The sequence below is a fragment of the Notamacropus eugenii genome, chromosome 5, assembly GCF_028372415.1.
Source record: "Notamacropus eugenii isolate mMacEug1 chromosome 5, mMacEug1.pri_v2, whole genome shotgun sequence".
NCBI classification, from domain to species: domain Eukaryota; kingdom Metazoa; phylum Chordata; class Mammalia; order Diprotodontia; family Macropodidae; genus Notamacropus; species Notamacropus eugenii.
The window spans coordinates 171,611,940-171,638,747 of NC_092876.1; the positions used below are offsets into that span (position 1 = coordinate 171,611,940).

Here is a 26,808-nt window from a genome sequence, read left to right on the forward strand (position 1 = left end):
CATGACCCCACAGAGAGATAACTAGAATCCTGATGATCTATTGTACTTGAGATTTCGATGATTTTCTTCTCCAGATGAACAGAGAAGGGCAGGGACAGGTGTGTATCTGAGAGCAGAAGAGTCTTCCAACCTTGAAGGAATTTACCCCACAGCAAGGGGTAGGAGACAGTGAACAGATTTTAGGAGGACAGCTCTCTAAGGAGATGCAAGGGATAATAGGAAGATGGTTCTTGAAGACTGCTTCTTACAAACAGGTATACATGATGCGTATTTGTAAAGTGTACTATGCAGTACCCAGCAGTGTGTGTATCACAGGTTTGCAGGTTGGTTTCGTGTGTGTGTGTCCATCACTTGCAGGATGATTGCATCTGCGATGTACTGAATGTGAAGAGATGAGCTTCCGATATTTGGGGGAGATCTATGTGTATGTTTACTTTGGAGACTCGACTGAGAATGGGGAAGATGGAAGAAAGGACTGGGGAGGCACATTTCTAAGTGAGGAAAAACGGAAGGGGGGGATCTCGCTCCAAGAGCTGGAGCCTCGGGTAACGGGACTAAGATACCTGTGTCCAGAAAGAAGCCTCTGAGAGGTCGGGGGTGTTCTTCTGTTTCCCTTACTCCCTGTCTGTCACTGTTGTGTTGGGGAGCGGAGATGGTGGGGACTATTCTGTGGGAGTTTGGGAGGCTGTAGGTGTGTAGGAGGAATAGAGGAAGGTGTGTAGGTGGAGGGGCTGGGGCTGCCGCTGGTGGGGGTGGGAGGGAGGGGGGAAAAGAGGGCACAAAGGGGGCGGAGCCTCAAAGCGTAGCCTCGCCTCTCCTCCGCCCACTCAAGTTGAGACTCCTCTTGATTGGCTCCCCTCCTGTGGGCTTCAGGTTACATCCCAGAGCAGTCCCGAGCGCGGGAGAGAGAGGAATAGACTCGGGAGCGGATTTTGCACTGAGCCAGCGAAACCCGAGTCCCAGAAGCGCGTCGGACCGCTCACCGCCCCTGCCCCCGCCCCCTGCCCCGCCCAGCCCTGCGGCCGGGATGGACTGCTGCACGGTAAATACGAGGACCGCCAGAGGAGGGGTCTCGGGGTGCTAGTCCGGGGACCCCCGAAGTATCCTAAGACGGCATGGGGGAGATGGGGGTGGGCGAGCCCAGGGAGGGAATTGAGACGTCAGCTAAGGGAAAAGAGGAGCTGCTTGGAGGAAAAAGACGAGGCGGTGGGGGCGGGGGGCGTCCTCTGGGCTTCCGAACCCTAGGAACGATCCCCCGGAGACAGCAGTTGGGGGTAGAACCCGAACCATTCTGCTCGTTTCGTGGTTGGAGTTGACCCGGCGGAACAGACAGTCTTTACAGGGACAGGACAGAGGTAGACTGTCCGGAGGCGCTTCCCGAGAACCAGCAGGTGGTGGTGGATCGAGTCCAGTCTCCACCTACTGCCAATCTCCCAGGAGTCTAACAATGCCCAGGGTGGGGGTAATCAGTGAATTGGTTAATACTGATCTTGGACAAGAAGCAATCTGGATGAGCGTTCTAGCTCCTCTGCCCTCCCCCTCTTCTGCTTCAGGCAAGGTGCGGGGATTGGAGGAGATGACCTCCAGAGGTCTCTGCAGGCGAGGGAAGGAAATATCTGTCATTTATCACCCACCCACAGAAGAAATCAGAACGTAGCAAAGAAGAATGTGTCTAGCTGCCCTAGGAACGGTGTGGGTAATCTTACTTTAGTCACACCTTTTCGTTAGTCTAAATCAGCAGAATTGCTCCCTTGGGAAGATTATGGGCTCAGGGCCTCAGTCACTCAAGACAGATCAGACAGTGGGGAGAGAAGGTTCAATGTGGGAGGAGTGGTCCAATTCAGCGAGATCACCAGAAGGGGGAGAGAAGGAAATTGAGGAAAGCAGGGAAGAGTTTTTAGGTGAGGTAGGATTTGGAGGAGGAAGGGAAGAAAGGCTTTGGGTGAATAGATGTTGTTTGCCCAGAAGATGACTTTAAGCCTCTGAGTGTTGTATAAAGGGACTCTGCCACTAACAAGTGGCAAGCCCCACTGCCCATCTCTTAGGAGTAACGCTGGGAGCTAAGAGGAGTGGAGAAGGGAGGGAGGGAGGGGAAGGATTTTTGGAAAAGATTAAGACTTCCTTAACAGTAAAATGAGCTGAAAGGTAAGAACAAAGAGTACGGAGGCCAAAACCAAAGAATTTTAGTCATGGAAGAGGAATGTTATAATATTTAGAATTTATGCAGTATTTATAAGGTTTACAAAGTGCTTTACACATATTTTATTGATCCTCACAACAACCCTGTTGTGTAGGCACTATTATCCCCCTTTACAGATAAGGAAACCGAGGCTGAGAGAGATTAGAGTGATTTGCACAGCTAAGTATCTGAGGCAGTATTTTAAATCAAATCTTCATGACTCCAGGGACAACACTGATCTGTTGCCTAAATGAACCTCTCTTCCATATAACCTTACTCCTCTGGGTAACTAGAGTTTTGGCTTTATCTTCTCAGCAACTGGGATCCCCAGGGGATGCTACCTAAATTGTCCCCTATAGACAGAGAAGTCCAAGAATAGAGCCCTTTCTGGGAAGAATTTTAATGAAGGCAAGAGGAGTTCACTGAGAGAAATTAGGGACTCTCCTCAATACACAGTCATTCCTACAGCCCAATGCCTTGGAAATTTAAAAAGACTGGATCACCTCTTCCCTTCCCCCTTCCCCCCCACATATATACATAAATACATACCCCTACATCAGGGGGATTCCCCTTCTCTGGGTTCCTCCTTGCATCTTCTATCTTCCTAGGTTTGTCAGGCAAACAGGATGAATTAATGAGGTTAGAAGATTGTGAGTGGTGAGTTAGCCTTGCTACTGCTCTGGTAAAGGGAAATGTGGACACAGGTCACAGGGTGGGGCAGGGAAGGAGATGGGGGCTGAAGGGTGCAAGTATAGTTGAACTCTAGAAAATAAAGGTGGTTAATTTCTGTCCCATCCCTCATACTTCAGAAAATTCCTTAGTAAGATTCACAGGAGATTTAGTTGTTAAGAGATCACTGTTGAATCCCAAACAGGAACTGGAATAGGCAAGAGAAGCCATATAGGACATCTTGGGCATTTAAAACTAAGCCATATGTGAATAGGATTGGAATTGCGATATTTGGGTTCAAGTACCAGATCTGCCACTGACTGGGTTTCTAAACAGGGACAAGTCACAGTACTTCCGTGGGCCCATATTTCTCATCTGTAAAATGAGAAAATTGGACCAAAAGGTCTCTAAGCTGCCTAATTCTATTCATTCTCAACCTGAGTCTTATCCCACCTTGTTGTCCTTCTTCTCTCCCTGTCCTGTTACTTGCACAATTTCCTACTGATTCTGACGGTAGAATTTGGGACAAGGCCCAGCCCTGCTTTAGATAGGAATAAAAAGATGTGAGGATAGAAAGGGCAGACTCCAATAGCAAAGAGGGTAAATGGGGAAGTGTGCCTCTCTGTTGATGAAATTATTATAGGTCTTAATTTCCAGAGTTTTCTGTTTTGCTTACTATTCACTTCACATGAAAATGTGCAGAATACCTCCCAACTTCTACCCTTCTTCCCTTCCAACTACCTCCCTCTTTCCCTATATTCTGCTAAGTAAAACCGAGGTGGTCCAAATGAAGCCACAGAATCATAGCCTCTGAACCAACCCTGGAATTGAGACCCTTGCCTTTCCTTCTTTCCTTTCTCTACTGGGCTGGCTGGTCTTTGAAGACTGAAAGGAAGTGCTAAGAGTAGGTGAGGTAGAGGGAGAGCTTTTTCTTGTTGCAAGTTTTCAATCTGAATGCAGCCATGATGGATTCAAGTTTGGCATCAATCCTTCTGGCAAAGGATCTCTCTCGATCTCTCTCTCTCTCTCTCTCTCAAGCTCTCTCTCTCTCTCTCTCTCTCTCTCTCTCGATCTCTCTCTCCCCTCTCCTCCCCCCCTCACTCTCCCTTAACTGCTGGGGTTCTAGAGACTGGAACTAGTGGTGATCAGTGTCTGTCCAGCTCTGGAGCACAACAACCACTTGAGGTTGGGGTGGGGAGGGGGACCTGAGTCCTAGGGATCTAAGGAAGGAAAAGGGTAAGCTTAGAAAGCAGTGAATTGTTCTAGACCAGAGAAGATAGGAGGATGTTGTCACCACTGTAGCTTTTCAGTTAAGACAGGGACACTCCATTGAGACAACAAATGAGGGAAAAACTTATATACTATTCAAAAAGACTCCAAGATAGTTGTAGGCCCAGAAAAGGGGCTGAGGATGGGGGAAGGAGCATGATAAGTATATTTCAGAAGTGAGAGTTAGTATTGATCATGTTTTGCTAAATTAGACTCAAGTATACAGGATTTAAACTGGTGTTGCCCAAATCCCTAACAGCCAGGTCAACCAGTCCCTAAAGAAGTGGTCAGCTAAAACTCCAGAGAAGGAATAGGTGCATGCCTATCTTATCTCCTCCTTCCCCCCACTACTGTGGCTTATTTTGTTTCTTTTCTGCTCTGGGGGATCATTCTCTAACCCTTCAGTCTCAAATACACATGCCCAATTCCCTCGTCTAAGAGGAACCATGGGAAGGCAGTCTTCAAATCCAATAAGTTTTGCCTGAGGTTTCTTTTTACTTTTTCTCAGAAGACTTGGGACAAATATAACACAACATAGAACCTGGGGGCTTGATAACTCATACCCTCAGAACTGGAAATGGGTAAAAATTGTTCCAGTGGTCACATGTCCAACAACTTACCCCTACCTCTAAAACAGTAGGAGAAACAAGGTCACCATTGGAAATCTTTAAGAAACTGGAAGAAGGTTGCTAAAAATGAGGATCAGAACCTAACTTAAATACTTCAAAATAAAACTAATTCTGAGAGGGAATGAACCTCCAATCTATTCTGGATCCCAAACTAATGATGTGATTAATACCTTTCTCTCACCTCCCCTAGCCATGCCAGGAAGGACATGAGTCTATGTGGTATTCCCCTGCCTTTGGAGGCCAGAGTAGCCTTAGACTTGGGGTAATCTTTTTTGAGTGCCATAGATCTCTTTGGCAATCTGTCAAAGCCTCTGGACTCCTCAGAATAATGTTTTTAAATGAATAAATTAAAATACATAAGATTACCAAGAAAACAAAAAAATTAGTTAAAATAAAATGTAATTTTTTTTTTCTCCATCCAAGTTCATGGACTTCCTGAAATCTATCCTCAGACTGCAGATTAAGAACCTCTTTTTAAGCTTGCTTAATCTAGCATTGTGGTTCAGTTTATTCACATTTTATGTTGTCCCTGATTCATTCTCCCATACACACACCATAGAAAGATCTTTCTGCTCCAGTTTGTATTTCCTTCTTCCCCTTAGTAGGTGGAAATGAGTCTTTTCCTCTGCTTCTTTTCCCATCTGGACTTATAAACTGTCTCCTCTTTTTTTTTTTTTTTTTTTTTTGGTCTCTGGAGGAGGAGCAGTCTGGGTAGGAAAGGAAGGTAGTAGAAGGAAACCTCTAAATCTAGGGGTCTCATTCCTGTTGGCTATAGCTGAGATACTCAGACTCCTTGAGATGCTGTGAACCTGGTTGGCTCTAAATCTGTGTGAGCCCATGTAATCCCCACTTCAGTCTATCTGCAATCTCACCAGTTGTGTACTCCCTTCATTAAAGCACATTGCATCCCATCTTCTCATTCTGATCTGCTGTTGTCCATGTCCTATTAATATTTGATGAGGAGGAAGGGGGAGGGGAAGGATGAGGATCCTTTGACCACTATGGTGGAGGTTTTTCTCTAGATCTCTTGACATTCTCTCTATACCACTGGAGTGTGTGGGCTGTTTTTCAGTTATCCCTTGACCTTGCTAATGAACCAGTCCACCTCTTTTCCAGGTCATATGTCTCTCTGCGGACAGTCTCTCAGCAATTTCTCCTTTACAATTAGTAATACTAGCAACCTACTCTCACCAATAAAAATTGACCTATATGCCTACTTTCACATCTTTACAAAATTTTTATGAAAATCTATATGATCGTGGAAAGCATTGTTGATGAAAGAATGAAAAAAAACTGGTAAATTTTCCAGGGTATTCCACAGCAGATTCTATTTTTACAGTGACATAATTGACTGAAAGATGTGGAGAATCCAGCTCCTATTTATTGTTGCTGCTGTAGAAGCATTTGACTTATTAGTACAAAATGCTTCTTTCAAATGGCTTCTCTGACAAGACCCCCCTCATCACATCTAGCCTCCAAATAAGGAAAATGCTGCTGATTCTTCTTTGCAGTACCGAATTCTCTAACCTGGATCCCTTATAGCTGTAAGATATTTCAGATAGGTAGTCCAACCCCTCTCTCTTACAGCTAACAAAAGTATACTCCCAGAGAAGCGTTGAAGTTGGGAGTTCTGGATGGGGTGTGGGTTGCTCTGATCTAGATCTAGTCTCTGATCAAATGGATCTTGGGGGGGACCAGAACCGGGAGGGGGAGCTATGTTCCCTGCCTCCGTTTCCTGTTGTTTCTGCTTCTCCATATTCTGGCTGGCTGTCCAGCTCCTCCCCCGTCTCCTAACTCCTACTGGCAGTTTTTCCAGCCCCGAGCCTAGGGTTTCCTTTCCTGCTACGGTGTGGCTGTGGTCAGTGAGGCTCAGGGCGCTCTCCCGTCTCTTAAGGACTATTCTCCATCCAGGTCTCTGTCCCCGGTATACAGCTACTGTCTTTCCTATGCTAGCCTCCCTTTCTTCCTCATCTATTCTTGTTTGCAGTTCAACCTCCCCAAATACCTTGACTCAGTTTACCTCAAGAACGTCCCTTCCCAAGTCTCTAGCAAGCCCTGTCACCTCAAACCCTTTGTTTCCTGGTGTCTCCAACCCCAGTTTTTCTAACATCCTGCTGCAGTCTCTTTTTATTCCTATAACCCCCAACCTCACCCCATTCAAACACAATCCTCTTTTCCTCCTCAATTCCCCAGGAGAGCGCTTGTTCCAAGCCGGATGATGACATCTTGGACATCCCTTTGGACGATCCTGACGCCAACGCGGCAGCTGCCAAAATCCAGGCGAGTTTCCGAGGCCACATGGCTCGGAAGAAGATCAAAAGTGGGGAGCGAGCACGGAAGGGCCCAGGCCCCGGCGGGGCAGGCGGCTCTGGGGGCGCTCGGGGGGGCGCGGGAGGCGGCCCCAGCGGAGACTAAGCCAGGTAAGGGCTGAGTGTCACTATCTATCCTCAGATCCCTTTCCCAATTTTCCCGGCAATAGTATTCCCTCGACTTCAGTCCTCCAAGCATTAGGAAATCTCCTTCCGGGGACCCTTTCACTCGGAGGTCTTAAGAGCAGAGCGGATAATTGTGCTGGGGGGCGGGAGACAGCCTGGGAAGCGAAGTCCCTAGCCCAGGTGACCGACTGCATCGGGAGTGGGGGGGGGGGGGGGGGCGGGAAGGACCTGTGGATTCGCTAAGCTCACCTCTTCACCTGTTTTTCCTACTCTGCCTCTCATTGCTCGCCCCCCGACTGAAGGTGAACTGATTGTTTTCTAAGGTAATTATTGTGTTACTCGGGAGGGGACAAGAGTTTGCGCTAGTATCAGCCCGGGTGCATGAGTATCTTTGTTGGGATGGGGCGTCTGTCCGTGGGAGGTGTCAAATCCTTCCTTTCCCTTCTCTCCAATTCCAAGGCTAGGAGATACCACCTGCTGCTGTGGGGGAGGTGGGGGTGGGATTGGGAAGTAAGAGGCGATGGTTGGAGGAAGGGGATCCCGTAAAACCTGAGTCGACGACCCAGACAGGGACAGCATGCACACCGGGACAAAAATGTACAAATCGAGTTAGGCACTTGGAGCCACAGGCATACACAGCGATCCAAACATGCGCAATTTCTTTCGCACATAGACACCCTTGGGGAGGTCATTTCAGTTCAGTGACTGGGGGGCGGGGAGCAGTTTCTAAATAAGTGGAAGTCCCAGGCACCCTTCTCCGAGGTCAATCTTCTTGGCATCTTAGCGGGGGAGCAGGAAGAGGGGAGAGAGCGCTGGTTTCTGACCCCCGCCGGGGTTAGGAGTGGGTTCAAGTGAAGGGGAGAGAAGAGGATGACGTTCAGAGCTTCTCCCCTCCGCAGTTCCCTAGGTAAGATGGATGCCATGTCCCCTTCGAAGAGACAAGACTTCCCTGCAATGTTTGTGACTCCTTCCCCCACCTCTTCTGCCAGCCTCAGGAGCCCACACGCCACCGGGAGACCCTCCCCCTCGGGCCGGCTCCATTCCGGAGTCACTCTACCTGTTCGCCAGTCTGAAAAAGGACCTGATTTCCCTATCTTCTTTACCCCTCTCCTTTGTCTGCCCTCCTTTCCTCCATCTCCTCATTTTGCCTAACCCACTCCACCTCCGCAGCGCACCCGCCCTGCATGAACTCACCACCAACTTTGCTTAGCTCCACTTCGCTCTCTCGGCGGATTGCTGAGGGCGCCCCCAAGTAGTCCCTCTGTGTGTGTGCTCCCCCTAAAGAAATCCTGTTTATTTCTGAGGGAAGCCAAGGGGTACGCCTGCCCCCACCCCTTTTCACTGTGCTACTGTAACCATCCCCACCCAGCCCACCCAAGCTCCAAGACTTTGGGCCTTCTGCTCCTCCACAGGCAGTCTCCAGTTTACACACTCGGGGTGAGGGGAGGCTTTTGGGGGTGCTGGAGCCCTTTCCTTCTGGGCGCGATCCAATTCTGGTGGGGGGGACCGGGTTCCCATTCCAGAGGCCCCCTGAAGTGACGGTGATTGCACGCCCAGTCCCACACCTGCCTGTTATCTCCCAATCCTGAGCCCATTCTACAGCCCTATCTATGCCCCTTGCCTCGACTGCTGCGCATCCCGGGACCACCTCTCCAACTTTCTTCTTGTTATGCAAACTCCTAGGCCGAGGTGTTTGAGAGGCGATGTGGGGGGAGTCAGAAGCTGCCCCGCCCCCTGCCCTGCCCTGTCCGCCCAGCCCCCAGCCAGGCTCCAGGGGCTGCGGCAGAAGGGTTTTTAAATTTTCGTGTGTGCATGTGACCGCTCTGGGTTGGAATGTGAACAATAAAGAGGAATGTCCAAGTGTTCCGGGCTATCCTCGAGAAGGGGTTGGGATGGATTTACAGAAAGGCCTTGGACTGGACTAGCCCCAGTCGGACTTAGAACTTTAAAAAGTACAAAGAACTTTACTGACAGCCCTGCAAGAAAGGTAGTACAAGTATCCCCATTTTACAGATAAGGAAACTGAAAGTCAGAAAGATTTAAGTGACACAGCTCAACAGTTTGTGAGTGATATGGCCTGGATACCGAAATGTGGCTGGAAACTTCTACCAAAAAGGTGAGGGAGGGATCCACCCAGGACACTAGTGATCCAGACAGATTTGGCTGACTCCCTGAGCACACTCTCCATGCACCCCTTCTAGATAATCTCTCACTCGCTGGTTTCAAGGCTTCTTAGAAGTTAGGGTCATTCCATCTCCTGGAGGAGTCATACATTCATTTACCCCTTAAAGAAAAAAGCCAGAGATATGTCCTGAAAACTGGAACTTTAATTATAAATTCAAGACCCTGGGGATAGAGGCAGTAGAGCTTAGAAGGTGGTCAAACAACCATGGGGAGTTTGGACTTGGTGGTGGTCACGGTGCTGGCAGAAGGGGACCTCTCCAGTAGCCCAATATCTGAATTACCTCTCTGAGGAGGTGAGTCATAAACCCCTGGAGCATTGGCATCCTCTCTGATGAAAGAGCAACAAATCCTCAAATAAAACCAGAGATCATCATCCTTTCTGTTTTCCAGCCCTCCCCTTGAACCTTTGGAATTAACACCTGTTGCTAAAGGAGAGTTCTTACCTCAGCTTCATCTAAACTTCTCCCTTTCAGGCCCCTGCCTTCAATATATGGATATATGACCCCAGGACCAATTCCCAAGTCTGAAAATGCCCCAGGTTTGGGATCCACACCACAGTTCCTGACCCCGATTCAAGTCTATTGTGTCCTTTCAGTTTTCCTGGGCTAAATCTCCATCTCAGATGCCCTTCTTGACTCTTACCGGTTCTTAAATATCCCGTGGGAGGGTAATATGTGGTAAGAATGTTGCCTCTGGTATAGCCTAACCTGATACCACCCTTTCCCTTCCTTTTCCCACCTCCAGCGTCCTCACCTAAGGTCATTGCCCCCATACATCTCCCTTGGCTTCTTAATCCTCTGCTTCTGAAACTTCAGTAGGCAAAATACACCTACCACCAAGAACAGCAAGCCCAGGAGGACACCTATCACAGCCCCTGCAACTCTGCCCTTGGAAGAGTCTGAGAAGACACAAAACCCACAGGACACTCAAAGAAAGATCTTGGTGGTTAGCCATCTGGTATAACCCCACCTTTAACACATATTCCTCAGTCCAAGCCTCCCCACTCCAGTCCTGTATCTTTCAAGATGAAAAAGTCAGAGCCCCATCTCCATACCAGACACTGCAAGGGTCAGTTCACAGAAATCACTGCCTAACTGATTGGTAGCCACACATCGATAGACTCCAGAGGAAGTGAGAGAAAGATTGGTAAGGATGAGCCGACCAGAGATTTCATCTAGGAAAAACAGAGGGGAGAAGTGATGGAGGAGCTACATCCATAGGACACAGAAAAACTGGGTGGTATTGGGCATTCAAAGGCAGATTGCAGTTCATTGGTGCAAGTTACAGGAGCTGTCTGCCCTGTCAGACTTTACTGTGCTATATGCCCCCTTATATACCCAGCCCTGCCACAGTATTTTCCCAACTACTGCTCCTTCTTCCCTACTTCCATTAACAGTCATAACATCATAGATCCAGGGTTAGAAGGGACCTTATCAGTCATCAATCCCATCCCTCTCATTTAAAAAATGAGAAAAATAAGCACAGAGGGGTTAAGTGTCCAGGGTCACACAGCTAATAAGTATCTAAAATAGGATTTGAGCCCACTTCCTTCTGACTCAAAGTCCAATTTTCTATCCATTATGTTATGCTGCCCCTTAACAGTGAGCAAGGCAAGAGTTCTGTGAAGTTTGGATTCAGTCAAGGGCAGCAGTTGAAGACCTAGAAGGCTAAGTGTGGTCTCAAGGCTGCAGGTTCCCCACCCCTAGCATAGGGTAGCAAATAAAAGGGTGATCAAGGATTTTCCAAGCAGCTAGAGCCCAAGAAGAGGGCTAGAACTTTTGGCCACATAGATTCCTGGATTTCTTGGGTGGTCCTAAGGATAGACATTGCCATTCTAGGTTCTCAATATCCCGATATTGATTTCTCAAAACCCCACTCTCCTTTCCCTCTTCCACCTCACCTTCCCCCAAACACATACCTTGTACCATGTTGCCAGGAGCTGGTGTAGGAGCAGAACCCAACCGAACCCAGGTGTACACAGGACGGGGGGCACCCCCTGAAGAACTGCAGGTCAATGCAGCACCCCCTCCTACTGACATCTGCCCGCTTTGTCCACATGTGGGCTTGGTTGGGGGTACTGCAGAGGAAGTGTTTTAAGTGAGAGCTAATCAATTGGGCATTTATTAAGCACCTGCTACATACTGAAACAAAGACCCTAAGGAAACTTACATTCTCTCCTGGCACTAACATAAGGAAATAACATACATATAATCAAATACAAAATAATGGTGGGGGAGAGAGGGGGAGAGGGAGGAAGGGAGAGGCACAAATGGGAACTGGAAGGAATCAGAAAAAGTTTCATATAGCTGGTGGTACTTGAGCTGACTTTTGAAGGAAGCTAAGGATCCTAAGGGGTAGATAGAAGGATGGAGTGTATTCTGTCCAGAAAAGGCAACAGAAATATGAGAAGGAATATCTTGTATGAAAAACACTAAATAGGCCTCTTTGGCTAGAGTGTAGAGTACCTGAAGGGGTGTAATGTGTAATAAATCTGGAAAGGTAGGTGAGTGCCAAATTGTGAAGACATTTAAATGTCAAACACAGGAGTTTGTATTTTGTCACAGAGGCAATAGGTAGTCCCTAGAAACCTTTGACCAGGGAAGTGATGTGGTAAGAGCTGTTTTACAAATATTAATTTGGAAGTTCTGTGGAAGATGGATTGGTGAAAAGGAAAAAATGGAGGCAGGGACAGAATTAAAGATAGTATTGAAATAGTGAAAGGTGATGAGGGACTGAAGTAGTGTGGTTATAGTGTGACTGGAAAGAAGGAAATGAATTCTAGAGTTGAAGTGGAGGTAAATATCAACAGGACTTGGCAAGTCAAGGAAAGGAAGGAAGAGTAAAGATCAAGCAGGACTCTCATGTTTCAAAACTAGGTGACTGAACCAAGAGAATAATTCTGTTCTCTTGACAGAAATAGGAAATGAGGTGATTGGGCAGGGTAGGGGAAAGAGGGCAATGATGAAGTTAATGATTTGTTTAGAGTGAATTGAGTTTATAGTGCCTATGAAATAGTGGATAAAGAGCCATGCTAAGAATCAGAATCCCTGGATTCAAGTTCCACTTCAAGTTTCATCTCCTCATCCTAAAGGAAATAGTGGAGGAAGAAGGAAGTAGAAGAGAACTGTCCTTTAGTTTATGTGTATGTATGTATGTGTGTATGCATAAGCCTGCCAGATCATGGCCTATCCTTACCCAGCACTGTGAGATTGACCAGTCCCACGCCATTACTATAGAAGTCTGGTGGATTGTTGACCTGGCAGAGGTAGGTTCCAGTGTCTGAAGATCGAATATCTGTCAGTCGAAGTGTGGCTACCCCTCCAGTGGGGGGATTCTGCAGGAGAGTGGCCCTCTTTCCCTGGGGACCCGTCAGATATAGCTCCTTATTGGTGAAATATAGGATCTTGGGAAATGGCAGAGAAAGGGAGATTACATATGGCTTTTTTGTGGCTATCACATGTGTGACCCCTTTCCAAAAGTCAGGAACCAAGATTCTCTCTCTCCCATAGTAATGAAAATTTTGCTATTAAATGTCTTAAGGATTTCTCTTTCTAGGTGAAGTCTTAAAATAGACATGTTCCTGATAAACATACAAATTGAGTTACTAACAGCTTGGTTTAAATTAATCCATTGACTCACTTTTCTCTAGGACAGGAGGAGATTGGGGCAGTACAAGCCTATGTCTAGGGTAAAAAGAGTGGATAAAAGGCAATGGAGCTAATCAGGGGAAAGGCCATGAAAGGAAAGGTGAATAGTTATAGAGATAAACTTCTACTTATCAATTCTATGTAGAGTGGCCCTGCCCCTATCATGGGAGATGTAATAGGAACTAGCATTAGAGACTTTGCAGCCATCATGTCCCCTCACAGAAACAGCTAATATGCAAAATTCCTAGCTTTCTATTATCTTTGGATGTTGAGAGAGGTTTTTAAGCTATAGGTATGCTAGAGTGGGTGGAGTTGGGGGGGGGGGGGGTGTTCCTGGATTACTTCTCTCAAAGTAGGGGAAGGCTAACAAATGTGCCCTTGGGTCACAGGAAAAGTGGTACCAGGGGTAGGGAATTCTCAAAACGTTTTTTTTTTTTTTTTTGAAGGGAAGAGGGACAGATGAGGGGGTAGAACAGCAGCATTCATGATTTGGTCTTCTTTGTGACTCCCATTCAGACAGGAAATTGATCAAGGTGGGAAGACCACATATTCTAGACACAGGGGTAGGAAACCTGCAGACTTGAGGACACATGTAGCCTTCTAGGTCCTTGGGTTTGGTCTTTTGATTGAGTCCAAGTTTTACAGAACAAATTTTATTAAGATTTGTTTTGGGAAGTTTGGATTCAGTCAAAGGCCCCTCTTGAGGACCTAGAGGGACACATGTGGCCTCGAGGCTGCAGTTTCCCCACCCCTATATCTACAGGCTACTTTCTCCCTTTGCCTAAGTAAACTCAAAGGAGTTATATCCCCACATCCCTTCCCCAATGATTATTGTGAGGCTGTCTCTACACTGGATAGTTGCCTTCCTCTCCCTTCTTCCCTCCACCCCCATCCCATTCAAGGAGACTTTAGAAATCCCAGTTCACACTCACAGTCTCAGCTGAAGAGATGGGATTACCAGGCTGGACAAAGCTCCATTTCAGCGCAAAGCTTTCTCCCACAGATGTGTAATATCTACATGTCAGCTCTGCGGCCTCACCAGCAGGTTTGCTCAGGGGTTCAATTGGCACTTTCACTTCCACAGGGCATCCTGGGGCTGGGAGAACCCCAAAGGGAACAGGGGGAGACTTCAGATCCTGGCCAAGGAGGATGGAAGTAGGAAGGGAAGACCAGGGCAAACAAACCCCTGTACTACATCCAAACTCCCCACACATCTTCCAAAAACAATGTAAATCCAGTGTCTAGACTCATGTCTAGAACCTCTCAGAACAGTTCATTTGGGTCATTGTTGGCCCTTCCCCCAATCTTTGTGTACACACACACACACACACACACACACACACACACACACACACACACACACACACACCACCTTGAAACCTAAGGTAAAGGTTTCTGGGAGAAAAGGAGGGGTTTCTAGTGACTAGGCTGGGTCTGTGGGTAAAAGAAATCAAGCCTGGGCTAGGTATAAGGGTGTGTTTGTCTGTTCCCGTGAGTCTGCCTTAGAGTATGAAAGTCCACAGTAATCCCACCATCCTTAAAAATCAGCAACCCAAATGTCTCTTCCACCTTCAGGGTCTCAAAAGTCCATTCATTTTCACCCATTCCTCATTTAACCTCAGTTTTCAGGAGACCTCTCCCCATACTACTTTCTTTTAAAATTGCCTTGGTTTAGCGACCATCCTTCCCCAGTTCTGGGGCCCTCTAGCTATTCAACTTCTGAAGCAGATGAGGGAAGGGAGGTGTCATAGGGGTGATCCTGAATTGTAGAAGTTGAGCTAACAGAATCTGCATTGTCCCTTCCCCTCTAATCACTGCTTCCAACACCCACTACCAGCCAATAGCCCCCAGCTCCTCACCGATCAAGTAGATGAGGGTCAGCATTGTCCAAAACAGTAGGGATCCAGGAAGCCAAGCCATGGCTGCCTTGAGCTGTTCTCTGCGTAGCCTTTGTGGGAGGAGAATACCAGGAGGACTGTAACTAGAGGTAAACTGGACTGACTAACACAAAGAGCAAACAAGGGGGAGAGGCCCTGGCACCTTCAGGAAATGGTGCTTTACCTAGAAAGAAAGGCATTGGGGAGAGCAGAAAAACCTTGGGAAATCCAAATTTGGGATCAACCCCAGGTAATGCTGGGTCCACAAAAAAGAAGCCCAGTCTCAATATGCTACAGAACAACAGGTATAAAGGACAATGAGGAGTAAAGGATTGGAGGCTGGAAACAAGGAGAAAATAAGGGCTGGGACTCGGGAAATTCATTGCAGGAGGGTAGGAGCTGAAACCAGAGGAAAGATTCAGGAGATTCCTATTCATTCTGACACTGAGAAATAATAACATTGTTACATGCAAATTAACACATAAATGAACATTTTCCATTCTTGAACTATCTTGGTGGATGTAATGTGTGACAGACATAGTGCCCGTTTGGCACTGTTTGGTACATGGATAGCCACTGGGCCCTCCCCAGCCCTTTAGTGACCCCTGCTGCCATAAAAGATAGTTTCTTTCTCCTCCTGACTCATTTTCAAAATACATAAGTAATTTAGATGAATATCTCCATGGCAACTAAAAAAAGCATTGTCTTGGGAGTAAGGGGGTCTGGATTCAAATCTTACATCTGAAGCTTATGATCTTTGTGGTCTTGGACCTAAGATTCCTCATCTATAAAATGATATGGCTGGACTAGATAGCCTTTCAAGACTTCCTTTCCAGCTTGAAATCTATAATCCTATGATGAAGAGAAATTGAAACACAGAGATCATTTGACCCAGGATGTTGAGGAAAAAAGGCAATGGAATCTCTAGGGCTGACAGACCATTCCCTATAAACAAAGGCAGGAAGAGAGGGAAGGAGAAAGGGGAAGGAAAAGAGGAACAAGTTTCTGAATGTTTCCTAGAGCCACAAGGTCTACTTCCACTTCTGTGTGCACCCAGATGATCCTTCACTTTGTCCACCCTATGCCTCAAATGTTTAAATTGTCATTGAGTAGCACTGGAGTGGGGCATCGCAGTCAGAGAAAGACTAGAGGGACAAAAGGAGGGGAACTTGAACTTGAACTTGAATAAGAGTTTAGAATGGTGTTCCCAATACCATTCTCTTTTTGATGACCTCCTGAAGGAGGAATGTCTATTTCGACTTCTTGCTGAAGAACATTAATAAGTGATCCAGATTACATCCATGCCTTGCTTATGCCTTTATTTTTCTTTTTGGGATGGCTGTTGCCATCCTGGGACGATAAGAAAGCTGGAAGGGAAAAGATGGGGAAGAGATGAGAGGCAGCCATAGTGTCACTACCATGGAAAGATACTTTACTAAAATATAGAAGACCCTGGGTTCTCTTCTAACTAGAGGTCTTTTCCTTCACCTAGCTGTATAATCCTCAGAAAGACACATCCCTTCTCTGGGTCTGTTTCCTCATCTGTAAAATGAAGGACTAGGTTAAATTTCCATGGTCTCTTTAAGCACTAATAGTCTGTAGATTCTATAAGAATGAGACCTACATAGGAGTGATTGAACAGTATCCTACCAATTCTTTCTTGAAGTTCCAATTACAGGCAGTAGCTTTGAAAATTGCATGTGACTCTCACTTTCCATGCAAATAAAAGTTATTTTTATTGATATTTATTTTTTTCTAAAAAAGGTCAGTACAAAGTAGCTTCTAAAAGTTATACCACCCTCCCTTTCCCCCATGAAAATCCAACCAAGAAAGGTTATTAATGCAGTTGAATCTGAGGTAAGATCACAGGGAGGATATAAGCAGAAGGATCTTGGGAAGGTGAGGTGATCACAGATAAACCCCATCTCATTGTCCCCCTCATAAGCCCATCTTGACAGCATTTCAGCTTCAGTCACTAGGCTGAGAGTTTGACTCGAGTAACATGTGAGGTCTAAACCCTCCCGGAGCCCAGGCTCACTTCCTAAGGCTTTCTACCACCTCAAACTAGTTCTCTGAATAAATGCTGATGAGACCTATTGAAAACAGGCTTTCCCCACAATAACAGGGAGTCAGAGAGTTATCTTAGGACAATAGATAGAAGGCAAGCCTTGGAGTCAGGTGGATAGGAATTGAGGTACTGTTTATGATACATGTCACCTGTGTGACTCTAGGAAGGTCACTTTAACCTCTCAGTGGCCCCAGTCAACTCTCTAAAACAACAAGTTTTAGACGAGTTGTCTTATTTGCATCAGAGGAAGGAGTTTCCACAGTGGAAATTCCCTGTACCAATGAAATCACAGGTCCAGACCAAAAGGAGATGAAAATTAGGGGTAGGGGGAAAGGAGGCTACATGTCTGGAGTATGGTTGTCTTTAAAGCATTCTACCCCCCAGCAAAGGCAATCACCCTTGAGGTGCTAGTAGAGAGGGCAAACCAGTACATAGCTCAGTCAAGATAAGGGTGGGCAATTATACCAGGGAGCCTGCCTGGTTTTGGGCAGGCACCATGACTGGCACAGCACCCATCCGACTGAGAGCAGAAGAAGATACCCCTCCAAGGGTAGGTGATGCTGTGGGAAGGTGAGTCCTGTTTGTCCTGGGTAGCCCTGGGGAAGGCAGGGCCTGACTAGAGAGACTGGGTGTAGGGGTCAATGCTTCAGGTCGGGTAGATCCATGGGATGGTCTGAGGGCACGGGCTGAAGTCACAGAAGAAAGGGTCCCATTCTTGGAGATGGTATCCGAACTCTTAGGCCAAGGCAGTGTTCGGGGAGCAACAGCATCCTCCCTGAGTTTGAAAGGAAGCATAATGACAGGTCAGAAAGATCAGAGACTGGGAACTGGCTCTTATTTCTATTACTTTCCCCATCACTTGATCCTTCTACTCCAGCCTCTTTAAATCTTTCCCCAAAGGAATTTACACCTTTGGCTATAAGATGAAAATGGGATCACAGTCATTGACTCTACACCTCTTCTACCAGAGTTGGCTAGATTCCCAGACTCCATTGGGAATGCAAAGAGATTGAAAGTTTCTACAGGAGCCAGAGATACTTACTTGATGTCATTGGCTGGCTCCTCTTGCATTTTTTCCCGGTGACAGTACAGGAGGACCAATACAGCCAACACCACCAGCACTACCAGCGTGGCCACCACAGCTCCAGCTACCACTGCTGCCTTTGGCCCTAGAAAAATCTAGGAGTCAGAGCTGGATATCTAATTAACACCTCCCCATAAAATTGACCTTTCCTAAATACTCCCTTCCTCCACCACCACCACCACCACCCCAGCATATATTCTGCCCCAACAGGAAGAAGAGTGGAAGAACGGGTTGATTAGGAAACATGCAGTCAATGATTGACATTTCAGTATTTTGGATAAGAGTAAAGGCTTCAATTACCCATCCCAGCATCTTTGCTTTGACTCTTTCCCCTATACTTCCCCTTTTCTTTGCTGTCATTCAACACTGACCACCCTTTTTGTAGCCACCACATCATCCCTACTGACCTGAAGTTACCTCTACGGTCACATTGCACTGGGCACTGCCCACCTTGTTGCTGGCTTTGCAGACATAGACTCCGGACATGGAGGCTGAGAGGTTGGTGAGAAACAGAGACCCACGGGTGCTATCTGCAAGCATAGTTCAAGTGGTGAGCCCATAAATACCTCTTCCCAAAGAACTGTCCACTTCCTTTGGATTCAACTCTTTATAACGTTCTGTCAAGTCTATCCATTTCCCACCAGAGTACTAGGGAATACAGCACCTGGAACCCCCTAGCTTCTGCTTCCAATTTTTATACTTTCAGGACTCCACCTATTATGCCTTACTTTTCTCAGACTCATTCCTAACTTCCCATCTGTCATCTCAACACCATGGACATGTATACCCACAATGCTGGTTCAGGGGAGGGAGACTAAAGGAGTTATACTTTCCTCTCAATTTACCTTACACCTTTATCAATTTACTCCCAGAATCTCCCAGTCATCCCCCTTGTCTCCTCAGCTCTTCTCTTTCTCTCCCTCCTTTAAGTCCTCTTGCCCCTCTTCAACAAGCAAGTATTATTCATGTGCTAGGTGTTAGACATTTAAAGACAAAAGACATCCTGACCCTGAAGGTATTTATAATTTAGTGCCTATAAGACATGTACATAAATACATAAAATATACATTAGAATATGGTCACACAAAATGATATAAAAAATTTTTTAAAGGAAGACTCAAGAAAGGTTCAATTCCAATCTTTCTCACTGTGACAGTAGCTAACGTATTTTCCTTTCTTACCCTCAGTCTGTCTCAACATTTGCAATACCCCAGCTCCCCAGTTCTCCCAAATTTTCTCACCTACAGCAGGTGAGAAGAAGAACTGGACCCGTGGGGGGAGCCGCTCCCACCTGTACTGGGCAGCTGGCTTGCTTCTTGGTGTCAGGCAGGTCAGGGTCACATTGGCCCCCATTCTTGGAACACCATGGAGATGACATGATGGAGCAGCTGGGGACACTGAGGAGATGAAGGAATCAGGTGAGAGACTAAGACCAATTATTTATGATAGGAAAAGACTTGTAACTCTGTCCCACCTTCCCTAAGTCCATGGTTCTCTTATGCACTTTTGGGAGAGATCAAACTGTAAGGGTAACACAGGAGACGAGAGAAGTGAGGGTGGGATGAAATGGGATTGCATATCAATAGTAATAGTTGAAATCTATATCCTATTTTACATTGGGGGATAGCTCTCTCATGCACATTGGGGTGAAGGGAGATAGACTCAAGAGATTAGGAGTACTGCTCACTTACCCAGAACATCAAGTTCCAAGCTGCCCACACCTGACATACTATTTCGTTGGTCCCGCACATTCACAGAGCATTTGTATTGTCCAGAGTCCTGCTCTTGGAGCTGAACTAGCTTCAGAGATATGTTTCTGGAGGGCATGGTGTGTACTAGGGATATGCGGGGTTCACTTAATAATGTTCCATCAATATAGGACAGCACCTAGAAAGGTAGAGAGATCACAAGGCCCCATTACTGGGCACTCAAGGGGCCCAACAGGCCAGCAGCCTTCACATTAAACTTTTAATTCATTATATTAAAATAATGCAAGAGACAATGAAAACAAATTCAGTTGGAAGGGGTAATTTTTATATTGGTTTATGTGCTACTGGCATAAACGTTACATTTTGGTGCCCTGGACTAAGTGCTTAATTGCTCTATTCCAATTATGACTCTCTGCTCTACCCAAGTAGTTAGTATACTAACACTCCACCAGATCCTACTAGCTTAATCTTCCCCATTTGACAAATAACTTCACTGTAAAATAAGGGGTTGGACTAAACAGTCTTTAAGGTCCTTTATAGCTCTAATGTGTACATCCTGGAGTAAGTGCCCACCCAACCCAGTGGTTTCAGCTCCCTGACAAAATCTCTCCTAAATGAATCTCTTCTCATTCTCTTAGGATACCCCTTTTCTTCACCTGCACCATTTTCTTCCCACTTTGTTCCAGGAACCATAGCACATAAGGGGAGGGCTCAGGCTTAGGAGAGGACATCATTGTGTTCAGCGTGTACCATGCAGGGAGTACCACCTCTGCCCCTTCCACTGCTTCCACCCTGGGAGACCCCGTGTGCAACTCCAGCTGGGCTCCTCGGGAAACAGATGCTGTGGGAGAGAATAGAGGGATATCACTGAGGAGCTGGGCAGGGGCAAGGCAAAAGAGTAAGGGGGAAAATATTATTTCCCCTTCTGCCCACCCTCCCTGCCCCATGCATCACTGAGTATAGATCTCTGTAGAGAGATGGGATGGTGCTTGTGCTGGCAAAAGTGAATGGGTCAAGATCTGAGAACCTCTCTCTACTGACCTTGAATCAGTTGGGTCTAAGAAGAGGTATTTCAAAACTCTTTGGTGGGGAGGGAGGGAAAGAGAATTATTAGACCTTCAGTTCCCTCTTTCTTTTTCAGAGCAAAAATGAGCAGAACTTACCATCCTTTTATCCCTTGCTTCTCTTTTTATATCAGCACTCATCCTCCCTGCCCCCTATACTTCTCCTTCCCAGTCACTTGTAGGAATGAATGGGGCAGTTGCCCTTGCAGCTTAAAAAAAAAAATCAGCAAAGCTTCTTCCCATGTTGCCCTACTAAAGTACTCAGACCTAGCCCCCTTGTTCCCCTACCAAAGTAACAGACAGGTTACCCCTGTTCGGTGGAGGGAGTCTGACCATCCATCATTGCTCCGGTTGTGGCTGCTCTCCTCTCTCTCGGCTCTGTATTTATCAGAGGGCCATGTGGGTGAGGGTGCTCCAGTTACCCATTAACTCAGCGGCTCTATCAGAAGCTCTCAAGTGGTAAAAGAAAGGGTGACTCCAGTGCCTGGGCCTGGCACTTGTCAGGTCTGGGCCCTCGCCTTCCCAGTTATGGAGACTGGATCTTTCTCCCCTCAAAAGTGAAGACTTGAGAAGAGGATTCAAATCAAAGCCTTCTTGGCCTGGAACTACCACCACCAGCAGCAGCAGCAGCTTCAGAAATTTTCTGTGCTTTGAACTGGGGGTATCTGTTATGGGAACTTAAGACTGAGGAATAGAAGAGCTGGAGGAGACGATAGAAATAGTTCTCATTTGTATAGAAACTGAGGTTTGCTAGGAGTTGCACTTAATATATATTGTGTGACACTTTCCACAATATAGCAGTTGCTATTATTAGCTGCGTTTAACAGATGAGGAAACTGAAGACTCCAGAGATTGACTTGCCCAGTGTCTGAACCCAGAAATTAGAAAAACTCACGTTCTTAATACCAAGTGCAGAACTTTATCCAAGTGGCCTTCCCAAACTGGGCTGTGTTGACATCACCTATATATGGTCAAGCCTCAGGCTTTATGTGGTGGGGGGAAGGTAAGAGTAAGCAGAAATTGCTTGAGCTCTCTGAAAACTGTAGGTAGTATATAGACTATCATCTTTGGAATCTGCTCTGGTCTTTTGACTGACTTCTAGATATTGAATCATTGTACTTTAGAGATAGGAGTCTTCTTAGAAGTAATCTTCACCAACTTCCTTCTTCCATTCTATAGCTAAAAGGCATTATGGAGAGTGGATAGAGGACTGGGCTCAAACTCAAGTCTTCAGATTCCAAGGCTCTTTTCTGATACCCAGGAAAAGAGAAGTCAGTTAAAACCTCTGAGCCTAAGGAAATTCTGAGACTATAAATTATAATAGCTAGCATTTATATGTCTCTTCAAGGTTTTCAAAGTGCTTTACGTGTTACTACTTTTAATCCTCACAATTACCCTGGGAAGTAGGTGCTACTATTATCCCCACTTAAAAATGAGGAAACTGAGGCAGAAAGAGTTTAAATGAATTTCTCAGAGTCATAAAACTAGCAAGTGATTAAGACAGGATTTGAATTCAGGTCTTCCTACCTCCAAGTCCAATACTACCCACAGTGCCATTTATCTGTCTCTATAGACAGTAATCATTTTCACACAGATGAAATCACATCTTTGACGTAATGATAGTAGCTGACATTCATAGAGGGCTTTGTGATTTAAAAAGAACATTACATATAATATCCCATTTTATTCCAACAACTCTATGAGGTAGGTGCTATTTTTCTTCCTATTTTTCAGATAAGGAAGCTGAGGTTTAGAGAGGTCAGGTGTCTTGCTCATGGTCATCCAGTACAGGCCTCTCTTCACCTGACTACAGGTCAAACATTCTTTCCAAGTATAGAAATATGTACAGAGTGCTAGTGAATGGCAAAGCTGGAAGAGAAGTCAGGGCTTGAGACCCCCTAGTCCAGTACAACCCCACAGCTATTTCTTGGTCTTGCTTAATAATTTAAATTTCTTAATCCCTAGCCTATTTGGGGGCTTAGTAAATCAACAAGCATTTATTAAACATTTAAACTCCTCACCCACACAGAATACAAAATCTAATGGATGAAACAAAATGCAAACAACTATGTACAAACCAGATGGATACTGTGTAAATGTCCCGTAGGTTTCAAAGGAAGGCCTTTGCCTTGCCAGGACAGAGAAAGGCCTCTAGTAGGAATATGTGAGATTTTAGCAATCTTGAAGTCAAGGAAACTAGGAAGGAAATGAGTAGGGAGAGTGTTCTGGGCATGGGGGTCAGTCAGTGAAAAGGCACAAAGTTTTCGAGAAGTATCATGTTGGAGGGACAGCAAGAAGGCCAAAGCCAACAAAATTTGGAAGACAAAAAGGGCTTAGAACATAGCCATAAGCAACAGGCCATAACCACCCTCCAAATGCGCTGAATACTCCCTTGAGATAGGGAGGAAGTGACTATGGTGCAGGATGCACCCCTCCCCCACCTGTTTGTAGGTCCCCTTCCTCACCCACCTCTTTTCTTTGGATTTTCAGTGTTCTCACCCACACCCCCCCCTGTTTCCTGGCAATGTCTCCACAGACTGGACAGGAAACAAAGGCCTTAGAGATAAGTAGGGAGACAATGAAGGGGGGGACAAAACCGGAGATGCCCCACCCCAGAATTATCCGGCCAAGTAGCTAAGTCTCCTCTCCTCCTACTGGGCTGGTCCCTTCCACTTGTGTGCCTTTGGTATCTTTCCTTACTATCCTCTCTTTGCTATAAGAAGGTGAAAGGTAGAGAAAAGAGACCATACTTTTCCAGAATTATCCCTAGCAGGGAAGAGGTGGAAGGATAGTAGCTGTGGCTGGATGGAAAGCTTATCAAAAAGCTTTCCCTGTACCCTCAATTCTTTGCTTGGGGGTAAAGAGATACTTCGATACTTTGGGAGAACCTTAATGTTTCTTCCTCCCAGAAGAAGTCCTTAACTCTGGAACTGAGACAGCAGAAACGTCACTAGCTTCCATTTTTTTGTATATGCTTGGGAGAGGAGCAGCAGGGCCCTCATTCCCCTTACTTCCCCTACCCCCTGTCCAAGAGGGCAACCCAATCACAACAGCAATCTGGATGTATGATCCTTTTCTAGAGCTTGAATCCACAACTTCAAAGTTTTCAAAAGAAATGGGTCTTAAGGGGTCTGGAAAGAATCAAAGTGTATGCACACTCAGTTATTCATCTTTTTCATTCCACCTCCTGGCCCTAAGAATCTATTCAGAGGAAAAAAAATTACCCAGATATCCTGTTTTCGCAGTTTTTTTTTTTGTCTGACTCCTCCATTCTAATGGCCCTACTTTGGCCAGATGTTAATTGGAGTGGAGAGGGCTTATTATCAAGATAGAGCCAACGTAGGGATCAGGCTCTACCAGGACAGGGGACCTCTTTTCTGGAAGGAAGAAGGGATGGGGGAGCAGGCAGCCCAGGCCCTAGCCTCACCATCCTCTGGCTATTTTTAGTCTCCCTCCTTCTCTGGGAACCTCCCCCTGCTGGCTTCTCACGCCCCAGGGGCAGCAATACAGAGTCATGGAGAACAAAATGAGCGGAGCCTGGACCAGAGGAATTGAGCACCATCTGCCAAAAGACTTATTAACTAGCCCCTTGCCAGTTTGGGATGGGCAAAACCCCTCAAAGTCAAGTAGGTTACCATCTAGCTCAGGGATAGATAGAAAGTTGAGGGTTGGGAAGAGGTGCAGTGGGACTGTAGAGTGAGTATGAACCCAGTTCTGCTACCCAGCCACCCTCTTCTCACTCCTATCTAGGCCTGTGGCAGCTTTTCCTTTCTGCCTGGGTAGCCCAAAAGGAAACTAGGGGAGAAACAAAGAAAAATTGAGAAAACCTGAGGATTCAGATCAGTAGCAACTACTGTTTCCTAAAGACCCAAATTTACTCAAAGACTGGGAGGGGTCTTTTGCTGCTAGGGTATATGAATAAAGTGTTTTTTGTAGAGCACCAAAAGAGCCTGAAAGTCAGATGCTCCGGCACTCCGGAACTGGACCAAACAAGAATGTAACCGAGGGGAAGCTGCCCTGTCCTAATATTTCTTGCCCTCAAAAATTTTGAGAGCATTTGGACTTTCAATCACAGCTTTTTCGTTTTTGTTCTTCATCCTTTGATTCTCCCGTAGAAGAAACCAGTGCGATACGGGATAATAATGATGAGGAGACTGACCTGGACCCTAAACTTGCTCTGGCTCGCTCACACTCCATTCCAACACCAAGGTTCCCATCTGCGCCACCCCTCCAAAAATAATCACTACGGAGAGGGAAAGAGCGTCAGGAGATAAGGTACGTTGAGTAACGGGTTTGGAAGCTTTCCATCCTCCTTCAGACGTAGTTGCGAGAATGAGTTCTGTTACACCACCCTCCCCAAGAACTAGAACGAGCAGTAAGGATCATCAAGCATTTACTCTCAAGGAGTGTCTCTCGTTTTCCAATGCCCCATCCTCTCCTCAAAGTCGACGGCTTTATCCCTTCAGAGATCACAATGAGGAACCTCTTAGGGTAGCAAGCCTGCAAGCCCCACTATCCTCCATGGACCCGGCTCCCTCCCGCACACACTTCCTGTGTCCCAAATAACCTCACTGCCACGCTCCCGAGGGTGCAACCTCTGGTTCTCCGGGCAGGAAACAGGCTGGGGGGGGGGGGGGGAGAAGTGGAGGAGGCCCACGGAAGGGGTCACTAGGATGATGAAGGTACTTTAGCATGAAACCCCAAAAGACAGATAATTCTTGAGTTGTTTTTTTGAGGGGGGGGGCGAGGAGTGTTTTTTCCCCAGCTCCTGCCTTCTCCGACGGGTGGGTGAGGGTGCAGTTAAGCCCTTAAGCTCTTTATAGTTGGTTTCTCATCTCGGAGCTCAAAGCAGATCAGCTCAGCTCATCAGACTCATAACTGAAGATGAAGTGGGGTGGAGTGGAGGAATGGGGTTACTAACCCTTGAGAGTATCCAGATCCACTACCTTTTCCCTCTCCTCCCTGCACCCTCCCCGCCCCTCAGACTGCCCCAATTGGGCTCTTACACTCTCCGGTCCAGGACTGTCAGTAGTCCTAATTGTCATGCCACGGAAGGGATAAAGGTACCTCCCCTCTCCCTCTTTCATATGAGAATGGACTCAAAAGTTTCATTAGCGTCCAAAGTATAGAAAGCCTTTCTCTCCCCACCACAGTGTCCACTCTAAGTCAGGGGTTCCCCCCAAGGTCGAACTCACCGAAGGTGGTCATCCCCAGGAGAAAAAGCTGAAGTTGGAGGGACCATGGAGGGCCAGGCGAGGGGACCATGGCACTCCCAATCCCCAAAGCATTCAGGGTCTCAGAGTCCTAAAACAGGTGTTGCGTTTGCGCTAGAGCAGGAGCCGGAATACCAGCCAAGGCTACAGACACTAAATGACACTGTGGGCGGCGGCTCAGACTCGGGTGCCTTGGACTTTGGGGAGTGAGGAGGGAGGGTGCTCAGGGGCGGGGCCTTCGAAGGGGCGGAGAGGTCACGGCTCGAGGGTTCAAGTGGCTATACCAGCCACGAAGTGGCGCTCCTTCATTCTTCAACAACGTGAAGCCCATGCCTCTCGAGGGTAAAAACAAATAGAGGGGGCAAGTGGGTGGTGACATCCTTGACACCAAGGAGGTGTCGCCCCGGGAAAGGGTCCTGAGTAGCTGAAATATTTACTCCTGCTCCTCCTTCGCCAGTACTTCAGGAGTCTGTTGAAGACGAGAACGGGGTTTTGGGGAGGGGGCGGCAGACTTCGAGCAAAGAAAGAGACCAGAGAAGGGGAAAGGACTGAGAACAGGTCAATAATCCAACGGGCGGAACCCGCTCTGGTCACAATCTGGTCCTTAGGATTCCCCCGCCAACCTATAATAGTGGTAATGGGTATCACGCAGAGACCTGCTGCGCCAACCGCTTTCTATACATACATAAGTAGTGGAACAGCACCCTGAACTAAAAAAATGCCTCTCCCGCCTCCTTAGGCAAGACTTCCAGGAGTTCCTTCTCAAGTAGGGCCAGTGGGC

General features: G+C 46.7%; 3 protein-coding genes across 8 annotated transcripts; 1 reads left to right on the forward strand and 2 right to left on the reverse strand.

The window, feature by feature from the left end:
- The first annotated feature begins 882 nt into the window (after positions 1-882).
- On the forward strand, positions 883-9,740 carry NRGN (neurogranin). Of its 4 annotated transcripts, none has more exons than XM_072611439.1 (4): positions 885-1,042; positions 6,940-7,166; positions 7,484-7,504; positions 8,081-9,044. In XM_072611439.1, exons 1-2 carry the CDS (start codon positions 1,028-1,030, stop codon positions 7,159-7,161), a joined length of 237 nt encoding a protein of 78 aa, XP_072467540.1. In that variant the 5' UTR covers positions 885-1,027; the 3' UTR covers positions 7,162-7,166; positions 7,484-7,504; positions 8,081-9,044. The 4 variants fall into 4 exon arrangements, with proteins under 4 accessions (XP_072467541.1, XP_072467540.1, XP_072467542.1 ...); XM_072611441.1 differs by lacking the exon at positions 885-1,042 and adding an exon at positions 1,514-1,696 and having other exon boundaries at positions 8,081-9,740; XM_072611442.1 differs by lacking the exon at positions 885-1,042 and adding an exon at positions 1,517-1,690 and having other exon boundaries at positions 8,081-9,740.
- VSIG2 (V-set and immunoglobulin domain containing 2) lies at positions 9,491-15,366 on the reverse strand. Of its 2 annotated transcripts, none has more exons than XM_072611438.1 (7): positions 14,872-15,366; positions 13,945-14,108; positions 12,561-12,768; positions 11,284-11,442; positions 10,420-10,539; positions 10,199-10,263; positions 9,491-9,693 (listed from the first exon to the last, which is right to left on the reverse strand). In XM_072611438.1, exons 1-7 carry the CDS (start codon positions 14,930-14,932, stop codon positions 9,664-9,666), a joined length of 807 nt encoding a protein of 268 aa, XP_072467539.1. In that variant the 5' UTR covers positions 14,933-15,366; the 3' UTR covers positions 9,491-9,663. The 2 variants fall into 2 exon arrangements, with proteins under 2 accessions (XP_072467539.1, XP_072467538.1); XM_072611437.1 differs by having other exon boundaries at positions 10,119-10,263; positions 14,872-15,086.
- Positions 15,367-16,600: 1,234 nt separating this feature from the next.
- On the reverse strand, positions 16,601-26,219 carry ESAM (endothelial cell adhesion molecule). 2 transcript variants are annotated; one of them, XM_072611435.1, is made up of 7 exons: positions 26,010-26,219; positions 20,407-20,591; positions 19,733-19,928; positions 19,283-19,438; positions 18,449-18,571; positions 18,000-18,126; positions 16,601-17,732 (listed from the first exon to the last, which is right to left on the reverse strand). In XM_072611435.1, exons 1-7 carry the CDS (start codon positions 26,077-26,079, stop codon positions 17,417-17,419), a joined length of 1,173 nt encoding a protein of 390 aa, XP_072467536.1. In that variant the 5' UTR covers positions 26,080-26,219; the 3' UTR covers positions 16,601-17,416. The 2 variants fall into 2 exon arrangements, with proteins under 2 accessions (XP_072467536.1, XP_072467537.1); XM_072611436.1 differs by lacking the exon at positions 26,010-26,219 and adding an exon at positions 21,123-21,243.
- Between the last annotated feature and the right edge of the window lie 589 nt (positions 26,220-26,808).

Bases quoted from the DNA above. Each gene is read 5' to 3' on its own strand.
- NRGN (XM_072611441.1), top strand. From the start codon at position 1,667: ATGTGTCTAGCTGCCCTAGGAACGGTGTGG. The intron at 1,697-6,939 runs GTAATCTTACTT...TCAATTCCCCAG, and splicing joins CTGCCCTAGGAACGGTGTGG to GAGAGCGCTTGTTCCAAGCC.
- VSIG2 (XM_072611437.1), bottom strand. From the start codon at position 14,932: ATGGCTTGGCTTCCTGGATCCCTACTGTTTTGGACAATGCTGACCCTC. The intron at 12,769-13,944 runs GTGAGTGTGAAC...CCATTTCCCAAG, and splicing joins CCATCTCTTCAGCTGAGACT to ATCCTATATTTCACCAATAA. The intron at 11,443-12,560 runs GTAAGGATAGGC...CTTCCTCTGCAG, and splicing joins GGTCAATCTCACAGTGCTGG to TACCCCCAACCAAGCCCACA.
- ESAM (XM_072611435.1), bottom strand. From the start codon at position 26,079: ATGGTCCCCTCGCCTGGCCCTCCATGGTCCCTCCAACTTCAGCTTTTT. The intron at 18,572-19,282 runs GTGAGAAAATTT...CTATGCTTGCAG, and splicing joins CTTCTTCTCACCTGCTGTAG to ATAGCACCCGTGGGTCTCTG. The intron at 17,733-17,999 runs GTAAGTATCTCT...TTTCAAACTCAG, and splicing joins GAGCCAGCCAATGACATCAA to GGAGGATGCTGTTGCTCCCC.